This window comes from Oreochromis niloticus, linkage group LG17, assembly GCF_001858045.2.
Source record: "Oreochromis niloticus isolate F11D_XX linkage group LG17, O_niloticus_UMD_NMBU, whole genome shotgun sequence".
Lineage (NCBI taxonomy): Eukaryota > Metazoa > Chordata > Actinopteri > Cichliformes > Cichlidae > Oreochromis > Oreochromis niloticus.
The window spans coordinates 34,141,058-34,153,380 of NC_031981.2; the positions used below are offsets into that span (position 1 = coordinate 34,141,058).

At 41.5% G+C, this 12,323-nt stretch overlaps 1 protein-coding gene across 5 annotated transcripts in view; it reads left to right on the forward strand.

Annotated features, from left to right (window-relative positions):
- The window catches only part of dnajc6 (DnaJ (Hsp40) homolog, subfamily C, member 6), a 37,307-nt gene extending 26,819 nt beyond the window's left edge, over positions 1–10,488 (forward strand). For 3 of the 5 annotated variants that reach the window (XM_013275829.3, XM_019346971.2, XM_005457084.3), the window contains 10 exons: positions 482–561; positions 695–888; positions 2,392–2,763; positions 2,882–3,025; positions 3,701–3,802; positions 3,914–4,048; positions 4,129–4,461; positions 4,855–5,003; positions 5,402–5,578; positions 7,708–7,845. In XM_013275829.3, coding sequence (XP_013131283.1) covers positions 482–561; positions 695–888; positions 2,392–2,763; positions 2,882–3,025; positions 3,701–3,802; positions 3,914–4,048; positions 4,129–4,461; positions 4,855–5,003; positions 5,402–5,578; positions 7,708–7,809 — 1,788 coding nt within the window. In that variant the 3' untranslated portion in view covers positions 7,810–7,845. Of the gene's footprint in view, positions 1–481; positions 562–694; positions 889–2,391; positions 2,764–2,881; positions 3,026–3,700; positions 3,803–3,913; positions 4,049–4,128; positions 4,462–4,854; positions 5,004–5,401; positions 5,579–7,707 lie in introns of all 5 variants that reach the window. The other 2 variants (XM_013275827.3, XM_013275828.3) reach the window with 2 other exon arrangements.
- Positions 10,489–12,323: the final 1,835 nt, after the last annotated feature.

Consider the following 12,323-nt stretch of genomic DNA (forward strand, 5'->3'; position numbering starts at 1 on the left):
ACTGCTGCAAGAAGCATTTATGCACTATTTATGCTATTCTTGGTTTAGTTTGGTCCACGTGATTTATCTGGGTATTATTGTCTTTCAATAATCTTATGACAGATTATTGGCACATAGGTGTACATCACCATGTGTTGCATTATAATAATATGTGCATATATAACTTAATCTCTTCATAATCTTGCTATATAGTGCATTAGTTTTAAAACCTAGATGAATAGTACAAAATAATTAAAGATCCATTCAGTTAAAATGGTTAAAGTGGGCTTGTTTTTTTTCCTGAACATTTTTGCTTTTATTTTGTTTCTTTTACTGGATTTTCTTATCTCACCTGCTTTTATTTTATTACATGACAAAGATTTATCAGATGCAAAACTTGAACACAACACCTAAAAACATTACAGAACAACAGGTAAGGGGTAGCTGAGTGCTGATGAAATATAATGTATTTAACATTTATCTTTGTTCCTGCTTGTGTTAGGTATCCAACACACAGATCTTCCAGATTCAGTTCCACACTGGCTTCATTGCTCCTGGAACCACTATGTTAAAGTTTAACAAGTAAGGAAAATCTCTTACAAAAATCGGGGAATTCTGGTTTCTCAGTATAAAAAATAATATTGCGAGACTTCCACTCTGTTGACTGTTTTATCTTCTCAATTTTCTTTCTCACACATATTGATTTTCCTCTCAGACCAGAGCTCGATGCCTGTGACTCTCCAGAGAAATATCCCCAGCTTTTCCATGTGATATTGGACGTGGAGGTGGAAGGGGTGGACAAACAGAAAGACTTGACACCACCATGGGAGCAGTTTCCTTGTAAAGACTTGAGCCCAAATGTGCTCTTCTCTGGCCACCAGGAACATCAGGATGCACTGGCGATTGCTGGTAAAAATGGGAGGGTTTCACTGGGGCAACCACTGGTGTTCAGTCTATAAAATACGACACATTAAGTTTTACTTTTTTTAAAAACTCAAATCAGATGTTAACTTTAGGATCAAACATTTACTGCTTTGTTTAATCTATTGTCAGATTTTACTACCAACATAATTAAACTAAAAATCTTTAGCTAAGAGATGAGAATGCTAAAGCAAAATGGGTTAGCTGCTAGCAAATTAGCAGTTAGCTTGACTAACAAGCAATGTGGAATTTTGTATTGAAAATGTTTTTAGTAAGCAGTTTTGCTTGCTTGTTTTGTTAGCCTTTACAGTTTGTAATTGTACCCTTACATAAAACCAATCATAATGCTACATTAACCTTAATAACAAACTCTAACCCCAAACCTGGATTGACTTTACATAAGTTTACCTGGTACCAAAATAAAAGTTAGACAAAAAGAACTTGCTACTAGTTTTTTTTACTACTTTTAATATTTTAATTTTTACGAACCAGCCAGCACAACATTAAAGCCATTTCCCTAATATTGTGATGATCTCCCTCACCTCATCATATGGATGTTTGGAAATATTTCCAGTATCAGTGTGGTTTTATTGTTGTGGCTAATAAATTTACATTAACACATAGTCATAAAAACTAATGTGATTCATTTTTGTCCCTGCAAGATGAGATGGAGGGCTTGGATCTTGAGGGTAAGACGGTAGAGGAGATCACAGACCTGCTAGAGGAACTATACAGTGAGCGTAGTTACTCAGGGTTTGCTTCAATTCAATCATGCTCTACCCAGGAAGGATTTCGGTTATTGGAAAATCCATTTGGTGGTTTCCAACTGTGATTTGCATTGATTGAATTGAAATTTAGCCCATTCTTGTAGCCCATGATGTATCATTTTGGTAGAAGTATTTTGTCCTGTCTCTTGTATAAACACCAGTCTTTTAACACAATTTTCATAATATGTATACCAGCATTTTTTTTTCCTGGCCATACAGAAACATGTTTTTAAGGGTTTTTTTTATGAATATGGAGAACTAGAGGGGAAAACTCATAGTCCCAAAAGGAAATAAAGGGAAAACGTGTCTGGGGAGTAAACAAATCCAACGTTAAAATGTTCTACCAAAGTGAAATATTGCTTTTGATTTATACAGCTGTTTAATCCCATGCTGTACAAGCTTCTTCTTTTTTTTTTTATCATATTCTCTTATATTGGAATTTATCACATTTAAGACGTTTTCTCCAACTAGCAACTACTAGCTAGAATTTATTTGCAGACTGTGTATGTTTGCAGCCTCGTAGCACAAATAGCTGTACTGGCTGTAGAAGCAATGACCTGCGTAGTTTACCATCATCCTCTGCTTCAGTCTTGTCCCTTTATATCTGAACCTCAAATTAATTCCCTTTGTCTGCTTTGTTATCTCTTCAGTCATTGCTTTGTTTGTGATTGATGTGTCTTTCTTATGACTCTCTTTTCTGCCTTTCCCATCTCATCATTTTCAGAGCCAAGTCGGTCCCACGGAGGTCCAGACGGTCGGGTACGTGGCGAGGAGAGCGAGCCGTCGGATGATGAAATGCTTTCTCTCTCCAGCCAGCAAAGCAATGCCAGTGCAGCCCATCAGAAACCCGACCTCCCGGCTCCCACTTCTGCTGCCCCTGCTCCCGCTGAGGAAGTCGATCTTCTCGGCCTCGATGGGGACGAGGTCAACCGTCCGTCATCTAAGCCCCCATCTACATCAGCTGCAACCACTGACCTCCTAGGGGACTTGTTTGGGGGCCCACCTCAGTCAACCAGCGGGCCTTCATCTGCCCAGTCCACTCCACACAAAGTCGCCCCCAACACTGCCTCACCATGCCCCTCACCTGCCCCACCAGGTGAGAAGTTTGAAAAAGCATTTCCCTTTAGGTTCAACCTAAAGCTAGACTTCAAATAGGCACAATTACTGTTGCAATTTAGCATAAGACAATAACACTGGTGGATGGTTCTCCTCAGCATTTGATCCTTTCGGGACGGGCCCGATGCCTAAGCCTCAGGACATGATGGGTTCATTCCTCGGACCAGGTAAAGTGGGGCAGCCAGACCCTTTCCTGCATGCTGCTCGCTCACCATCACCCACCCTGCAGCCTACAAGCCTCGGTAAGGCATGCTCCTTGCTGCTCTGCTGAACATTTTCCCACACCATCGTTTTGGGTGCACTTAAAGCATTTCAAGTGCCTGAACCAAATTAGGGTAAGGCATGTTTTCAGATATTTGCAAGATGCCACTAGGATAATTTCCCTTCATCTGTGCTTCTATTTAAACTGACACCCGAACCCGACTGCTGAGTATATATCCATTTTTAGCTTTTCTCTGTGCTTACTCACACATTTTTGTTGTATTGCTCATGTATGCTTGTAATTCACGAGTTTGCGTGCTGTATGTGAAGTGTTTGCAGGTCATCTCATTGCTACTCCATAGAGATTGCGCAGCTTGATTTTTCAACTCCAGCACAAGCTCCTACTAGTATTTTTTTCCTCACCTCACAGTCAGTATTTTCAACTTTAAACATGGCAAAACAGTTTTTCTTAACTCCAGGTTTACACTTTTTTATACATTGAGGATTTAGGGCATGATGTCTGCATGAAGAAGAGCCTTCTGGCTTCTGTGGACAATTTTTAGTTAGCAACTATAAATTTAGTTTCCTCATCTACGAAACAACAGCTCTCTGAAGCTCAGTCCTGTTGATATTTTATTTGGCTTAATGTGTTTGTGTGCCTCAATTCCCATTTTCCGTGTGCTCCGCCCGTGACCGATGGTTATGTGCTTCAACAGGTCGGAGTTCCCCCGTCCCTCCCGCCACCCCTACTGTCAATATTCAGCAACAAAACGCCATGGGAGGATGGGACTGGAACAGACCTGCTACCACAAGCACAGGTTCTCCCAAGCACACAGCCACACATACAAACAGATACCACACTGTTTGTAAAACTCATTGGCATCAGTGTCGTTCATTTTTCCCTCTTTGCTGTTTGCCAATTCATTCAGGAGGTTTTGGTATGGGTAGTCGGTCAGCCACTACCAGTCCCACTGGCTCAGTCCACAGCACCCCCACCCACCAAACCAAGCCAAACACTCTGGACCCATTCGCTGATATTGGCAACTTGGGGGGAAGCCTTGGAGGTGAGACGCTGGAAATGTTCCTAAGTTTTTGGTATTTTTGCTACTACCTAGCATGCCGTAATCTCTGTCCTTTTGATCAGGAGGCTCTGGCTTCTCGAGCAAGCCCACCACCCCTACTGGAACGGCCCCTTCCTTGCCTCCAATGGGCTCCCCATCGAGGCCTCCACCATCTCCCCAGCACACAGGACCCTGGCAGCCCCACGCAGGAGGCACTTTCCCCTCGTGGCAGGCTGGTGGAAGTGGTGGAGGGTGGCAACCACAAGGACAGGGTCCTGCTCCGCAGCCAAAGCCCAGCCCCAGCCACACTTCCATGCCGCACACATCGCCCCAGAATCGACCCAACTACAATGTTAGCTTCTCCGCAATGGGAGGAGGCTCACCCAGCGCAGGGGGAAAATCACAGGCTGGGATGGGTAAGCTCGAGAGGCTCATTGTTACGCTCCAAATGTTGTGGCTGGTCAGTTGGGGTATATTTCACATCAAAGGACATTTTTCTTTTAAAACAAAATATAGATTGCACTTAACTCTGAAGTGATTCAGAAAAAGGTATTTCACCTTTGCATAGCACTCTTGGAGCAGAAAACACTTTCAACACTTTATGCCACTAAATCCAAATATTTTATTACTTTTGTTATTATTTAACAAAATAGCTGCAAACATTTAGAGACAGCGCCGCATTTTTAATCCATTAAAATTTTCATGCTGTGCACACATATATTGTTCTTCAGCTCACCGTATTATAATTACTGCATTTGTTGCTTAACAAGTATGTATTCTGTCTTTGTGTTTGACTGCCTCTTTGTCAGGTTCGAAGCCCAAACCCTCGGATGCCAACTTTGACGACCTGCTGTCTGCTCAGGGCTTTGCGGGGACCAAAGAGAAGAAAGGGCCCAGGACTATAGCAGAGATGAGGAAGGAGGAGATGGCCAAAGAAATGGACCCTGAGAAACTAAAGGCATGGGCTGTTTGTTTGAAACTAATGAAGTTGAACTAATGATTTTTGGTTCATTGTGTCTGATTACAATTAGTTTTTGATGACATTTCGCTGCATTGTGGTCGCCTGTTTATCCAGTGTAGCTCAACAGAAGCAGTTCAGTGATTCCCAAAAGTAGGAGAGTGTACTCGAAAACCTTTGGCTGTTAAACTTTTTCTGTTTATTTCGGAGTTAATGAAGCGTCCAATGTAGGTCTTCCATGACCAAATTTTGGTTCATCTAATTGCTCCTTTAAAAGCTTTTTTTTTAAATAAAACCAGAGCCAGAACTACTGAAAGCAGTTATGCTAATAATTGTTTCAAATCAGGTCCTCACTGGTTATTGGCTCCCCTCCTCTGCCTCCCTCTTCTGTGCCCTAGATTCTGGACTGGATTGAGGGGAAGGAGCGTAACATCCGTGCTCTGCTCTCCACCATGCACACTGTGCTTTGGGAAGGAGAGACACGCTGGAAGCCTGTGGGCATGGCTGACCTGGTTACTCCAGAGCAGGTCAAGAAGGTCTATCGCAAAGCAGTCCTGGTTGTTCACCCAGATAAGGTGAGACAGAATTTCTGATGAATGGGATCTTTATGCATTCTGTATGGATGGATGCAGTAATAGGAGAGAAGCTTGGCTGACTTTACATCTAATCCGTATATACAGAATAAATCAGCTGCAATAACGGGACATTCTTTACTTAAAAGCAACTGAAGGTAAAGTCAGATGAAAAAATAGTGACTGTCTTTATTTTCACTTCCTTCTCCTTGTATCAGGCTTATAAGCAATTCTGGATATGATGTGGCCATATTGTGATATAAAAACGATAATGACAATAAAAACTGGTTTGAAAAAACATAATTCCTCACAAGCATGCGTATACAGGGATGGAAAAGGAAAGATTTGACAACACTTTGTACCGTTCTGTAAAAAACTAAGTACAACCCTATTGCTTCTATAAGAATTAAGGAGGTAAGTAGCAGCCAGATGCTGATAATCATGTGCTTGAGTAAGTGGTCATCAACAAGTTTGAGCACCTATGTGAAACAAGAAGTTCTGGCAGTTTGCTGGTCTGAGTCATCCTTGTATTTTAACACAATGCCACAGTCTTCACAGAAGGGGACACCCAACCAACTTCATCCCAAACTCTGACCATGCAGTGGTCAGAGAAATTCTGTATCAGAAAACTTGAATGAACCAGAAGACTCCTTTGGACAGACGGGACCAATGTAGAGATATTTAAAGTACAACACAATATTTGGCAAAAATCAAACACAGTGTATCAGCACAAACAGCTCATACTCATAGCAACTGGCAAGCACGGTGGTGGAGGGGTGATGCTTTGGGTTGTTTTGCAGCAACATGACTTAGGAACCTTTAAATCATTTAGTCGAGTGTACACTCCTCAATATGCAAAAGTATTCTAGGGTCAAATTTGAGGACATCTATCTAATAGCTAAAGTTTGGCCATTACTGAGTCATGCAACATAATAATGATCCCAAGCACAACAGCAAATCTACAACACAATAGCTGAAAAAGAGAAGTGTCAAGGTTTTTTCATGACTGTATGATCATCACACAGTTTCACCATTTTCCCCTTTAGTAAACTTCTTTTTACTTTTTAGCATCTTTTTACTCAGTTTTTCTATTCTTTCATTTATTGATTCACTTCTAGCTCTGGCTTCAGTTTGCTGAACAGCCAGTTGTAGTCCTGGGTCAAAGTAATCCTTAATAAAACAACCCTGGTTTATCTGCCTGTACCACATTGCAGAAAGACAGGTTTAGCTCACAGTTGGTGAATTGCTTAGAGGTGAAGGACCAGATATTTCCTTAGGGAAACGGATCTAAAAGAGTGTGAGCATTGGATTTGCATTGATACAACGCAGCATACAAGCATTATCAATAAGGGTTGTGTTTTGTTTTGTATTCAGAGCAGGTAGTAGCTGTAGTCAGCAAGAGAACCCGGATACAAGACAAACACAGACATGCAAATTTAAAATGAATAGACCGATCACATAAATGTAGACACACACAGTAGTGTCTGTGTGTTCAAAGTGCTGGAGGATGAAGTTTTTGCATATATGATGTTGCAACAAGAAAACAAGCAAACCAAACTAAAAGTTTGTGTGAGCGTGTGAACAATATAATGAAATACAAAGATATCTGAAACACTGCACCTTACTGTGTGAAGTGAAGAGTCTGTTAGCACAGAGTGCGTCACTCTCAGACTCTCAAGCCAAGCCAAGCCAGGCCACAGCTTCCCTTGTAATCCACTTAAAGATACGGCTATGCGGTACAGCAGCTACCATGTGGTCAGCTGAAGCAGGGCGGGCCTTTCCCACTGCACCTACTAAAACACCGCAGCTTGGCTTAACATGGACTCTTATCAGAATTAAACATGTGATTCAAATTATACCTGTAAACATCCATCCATGCAGGGATGCAGTGTGTGTGTATTATAGAAAGACTGGGGTACCGTGTACTTCCTGACTCTCAGCACTGAAAGACAAGGTAGTGTCTTACCTGAATTGTCTGTCACAGTGAATAATAAAATGTTAACATAATGCTTGAGTAAAGCAAGCTGTAAATGAGAGACAAATGAACTGGGAATCTCAAAAGGCCAACATGTCCCAAATATGCTTTACTTATGGGTTCATAACTGTTGTGTTTTTTCTCTCCTACTTCGTAGGCGACAGGACAACCATACGAACAATATGCCAAGATGATTTTCATGGAACTAAATGATGCCTGGTCAGAATTTGAGACCCAAGGACAAAAGCCTCTCTACTGAATAAAGCGTAAGGGGACTTAAGGAGGAGGAGATGATGTCCCTGCTGATTCCATCATCTAACCCTTAAAGTGTTACCACCTCTTGTCCGCGTACTGCAGCCACACCCTGCAACATCTGCCTTTATACCCATGCTTTAACTCGTGTCTTTCTTCTTGCCACAAAAACGCAGAACTTGAGTGATGACAGGCTATAGAACAGCCTCCCGTGCCCGGACTAGAAGCTCAGACGAACGGCTGACTCTCTGTAGCTCTAATATCCATGCTGTATGTATGAACCAACCCATTCAAAAAAATTAAAAATCACTGGGACGTCAAAGAGACGGATCAAAACAAAGTGAGAGCTCTTGATCTGGAAAAAGAAACGCCAGAGAATAAACTGAGCAAGCATTTGTCAGACTGCTCTTGGAGCATGAAGAAGTCTGTGAGGCACAACAAGCATTTAACAGCATTCAAGCCATTTTTTTTTATACTGTGAGCAAACACTGAATTCAAGATCAGTTCCGTCATATCAAATCCACAGTTTTCACGCTATTTAATGTTCCTATAAATAACAAACACAAACAGCAGCGTCAAGTTAAAATAGGCTGTTTGGAGGTGATTGGATTAGAAAAGCTTGATCACAGGTCGAGTTTCACCTTAGCCTGAAGATGTCGTTTGCTGAGTGTAGCTGAGGAAACTAAATTAGATTTTTTTTTAAAAACAGTAACACAATAACTTGACTTGGTATGTGACATATATGATATCATGTGGAATGGTTTTGTTATGAAGAGAGTTAATAAGAATTGGTGTGTCTGACATCTTGAAGCCTTGTGGGGAACTGGGGATTGTATGTTTTAGCATTAGCACATGTACAGTTCCTTACATGAAGCACCTTGAGGCCTCGCGTACACTCACTCATATACTAATATATTTTTGCTTTACATCTCTGTGAAAGCACAAACTGATGAATCGAATCGGTGCAGCTCTCAAGGAAGGCAATTCATGAATTAATTTATTAAATCACTTTGTTTGTCTTAAAAATATTGGTTCAAAATCAATCTGCTTGTGAGAAAGAGTTCAGGACTTTCAGGCTGTCGTCTTAAAGACTTTTAACGTCTGTCAAACACAGTCGTCAGCCAAAACAGTAAAAACCACTGGCAGTTAAAGCAAATCTGATCACAGTGCAGCTCTCTGCTGGGAAACATAAGGCAGTTCATGAGAATGTGACGCCCTTAACATCACACCTATCCTTCAGACTCCCCAGATCCCCCACGTCTGATCAAAGATCCATGGGATGCACTCTAACAGACGCCTCCACACAACCAGAGGACTCAAAAAATTTGCCTCTGTCCCAGTGCCAGAGTTTGTAAGACACCCCAAAACATCCCATCTTGATGCTCTGATGAGTCACAGCTGTTCTAGAGGGGAGCCTGCATTAAATTAGGGAGGTGGTTGTAAGGTTGAGACTGGGTGGTGTAATCTCAGAACCACAGAAGTGACACTAATGTGCTTAAACACAAACCATCAAGAACGCAATAAGAGTTCTGTTTACTGTATATCAGTGTTTCATATCAGGCAGATCGTACTCTCTTTCATCAAAACACTGATTTACAACAATTTACTTTTCATTGATTTGTTTTGTTTACTTTTTACTTCATTTGCTACACTTTTATTCATAAACAGCATAAAGGAATGGGGTATGCATTAGAAGTAGTGAACAGCAGTAGATGCTGCAGCTGATGTGTACTAACCTAACAGAAACATTTGTTCATTTTTGATGCATTTGGTCCCTTTTTATGTGCAATGATTCACAAAATCAGTTCTTAGTGCTAAGTGGGGAAAATGATAAAATATGCAATAACTAGAGAGGCAATGATCAATTTCTTTCAAGCACATGAAGTTTTCACAAAACAGTAATATGTTCCTACACGATCCCCAGCTATCCGCTTAAACTGTTTCACCCTGTTGTTTATTCTTCACACGCAAATTGAGCCAAGTGTTTACCTTCTCATGCTCATGCTCAGTTAAAGATCCTGAAACTGTTAACTGTCTTCATGATCTCTGATTTGTATAGTAAGGTCAAAGGTGATTTTCTGTTGGCATCATACTGTCTTTTCCCTTCACTGGATTTCATTCGTCCAGTTTGTTCATCTGCATTAAGGATGCTGACTGACTTCTGAGCAGCGTAAGAGAATCGTGTGAGGTGTGGTTTCATTAGCTGGCTGAGGACCCCGAAAGGATCCCAAAACAAGTGTTGACTGGGTCGTCGAACAAGACTCCGGGTCTCAGGCTGAAAATACTGAACTTTAATCTGGAGGCGACTGCTTTCTTTGTCGTTTTACAAGATATGAGAAGTGTGTAGTATGTGTCTATGCTTTATTTACACTGAGGACCTACATGTGAAATAACCCTCATAGGCTCCCTCGCTGACTGAATCTGCGATCTTACAGCTATGTTAAAAAGCTAACCTCTATATTGTAGTCAGTGGATGTGTGTTGTTTGAACTTGTGGTATGTATGGAGGAGCTCAGATTTGGATACAGAGTACTGTAAGTTATGTGTTTGCCTGTCTCCTGTTCAAATATTACTTAAGCTGTGTAAAAATTCTGTTCATGTTGTTCTTTTCAGTTCTGTTTACGGTTACAGGATGTACATAATGATCAAGTGCAGCGCACAGAAATAAACAGTAAACAGAAACCGGAGGAGGGTGAGCGGCATTTCTCAGTTTTTCTGTCTCACTTGGCTTTTGTCTTTGTAACCACTAGAGGGCTGCATTGTACAGCACATGTCATGATCAGTTGAGCTGAGAGTCCCAGTAAAAGGACGTGGTGCCACCCTCATGGGGTCTGTTTCTGAGAGTTTGGCCAGAAACATGCACATGAGGACCCTGCTGGTGGTGATGTGCTCCTCATATTCCTTGCACAAAGGAGTCTTGCTGCAGTCCGAGTCTCTTATAACGGCGTATCTTCTGGTCTCCCTCCACACTCTTGATACTGTGCCTCGAGACACGGCAAAACTTCTTTTGACAGCTGAACTACCTGTGCAGCTGTCACAGGCTGCAGGTGCAGCAAGTTGTAAACATCTAAAAACAAGACGAATTTATTTTTATATTTATTCTTTTAATTTAAATCTGAAAGAAAACCTGTCAGAGTGAAAAGTGCAAAGAAAGGAACCCAAGTTAACTGAGCTGCCTTTTCCATCCTATAAGCATTTAGAAGAATATTAAATAATATGATGGTGTACTGCCACTTTAAAAAGGCTTTTCTCCTCAGCAACCTTATCACCATCATGCACTGGCTCACAGTCAGGTCCCGAATCTCCAGTAAAATCCTTCTCCTCACCTCTAAATCCCTACGTGATCTTGTTCCCCAGTGTTTATCTGATCTTTTCCCCTGCACTCCATCCTGGATTCTGCTTTCCACAGATAAAGATACAGATACTCTGCATCCCTCTACACCAAACTCCAATCTTTCGAGGACACAGCCTTTCATGCCCCCATCCCCCGCCCTCTGAGATGTCACCTGTTCACACAGGCTTTTGGGCTTTGACTTTTGACCAGAAAGCGACCTTCTTGGGTTTCTTGAAAGGCCCTTAACATACAGACTCACAATGGCAGCAACGTTTTTGTTTCTGTTTATTGGAAAAATCACGTTAATCAGATCATCAATGTCAACTTGTGGCAGTGCACGACTACTCTGATGCTAATGAGCCATCACAGTATAAGCTGTGGCACAATGCTGCTATTTGCTACTCATGCTCCAGCCTCTCCGGCTTTGTTACCATCTGGGGCTGATAGTTCTCCCCTTGGGGCCCAGTTTCGGGAAAACATGGCTGCGGTGCCAGCGTTAGATTATCCAGAAGGAAATTTAGGGTAATTGAATATAATCCCCCCCAATCAGTGATTCACTGTAAAACAAAGTTACTGCTGGACACTTCAGTTTTTCCTTCTTCCAACTTGCTCTGCTGACAGTGCTGACGCACTTCTCGAGAGACTCCAGTGCTGATGGATGTTTACCATCAGCACAGGCCGATGTTTTATTTTCATGATATCCTACACCATTAAACACCAGCCGCATTTGGGTGTCAAGCTGTGTGACACACACAGAGTTTGAAAAAAAGAAAGAAAAAAAGCTATGAGCAGAGGGGACATGGATGAAATTAGAAATGAGTAAGCATGTTTGCACCACAAAATGATCACTGAGAAGAAATGTTTTTAATTTATAGGAAATCATTATTGCAAGCAAATCGACTGTATGAGTCGCTTCATAATCTTACAAGTTGAAGTTGTTTTGAAATGTAATCCATTTGCCCTTTTTCTATAATACGGTTGGACTGTTTGCACCAATCTGTGGAAAGAGGTGCCAATCCTGTCACTGAGCCTGGGCACCACCAAAATAGTTTTGTTTGTTAGCCCTCTGCTTAAAATTGATATAAATTTAATGAATGGAGCTCTGAGAGAGGTTTCCCACTATGTATGGAAAATAAAGTAGCCCCCAGAGTAAGAAGACAGTCTTGCTCTGGGTTTTAATAAAAGTGT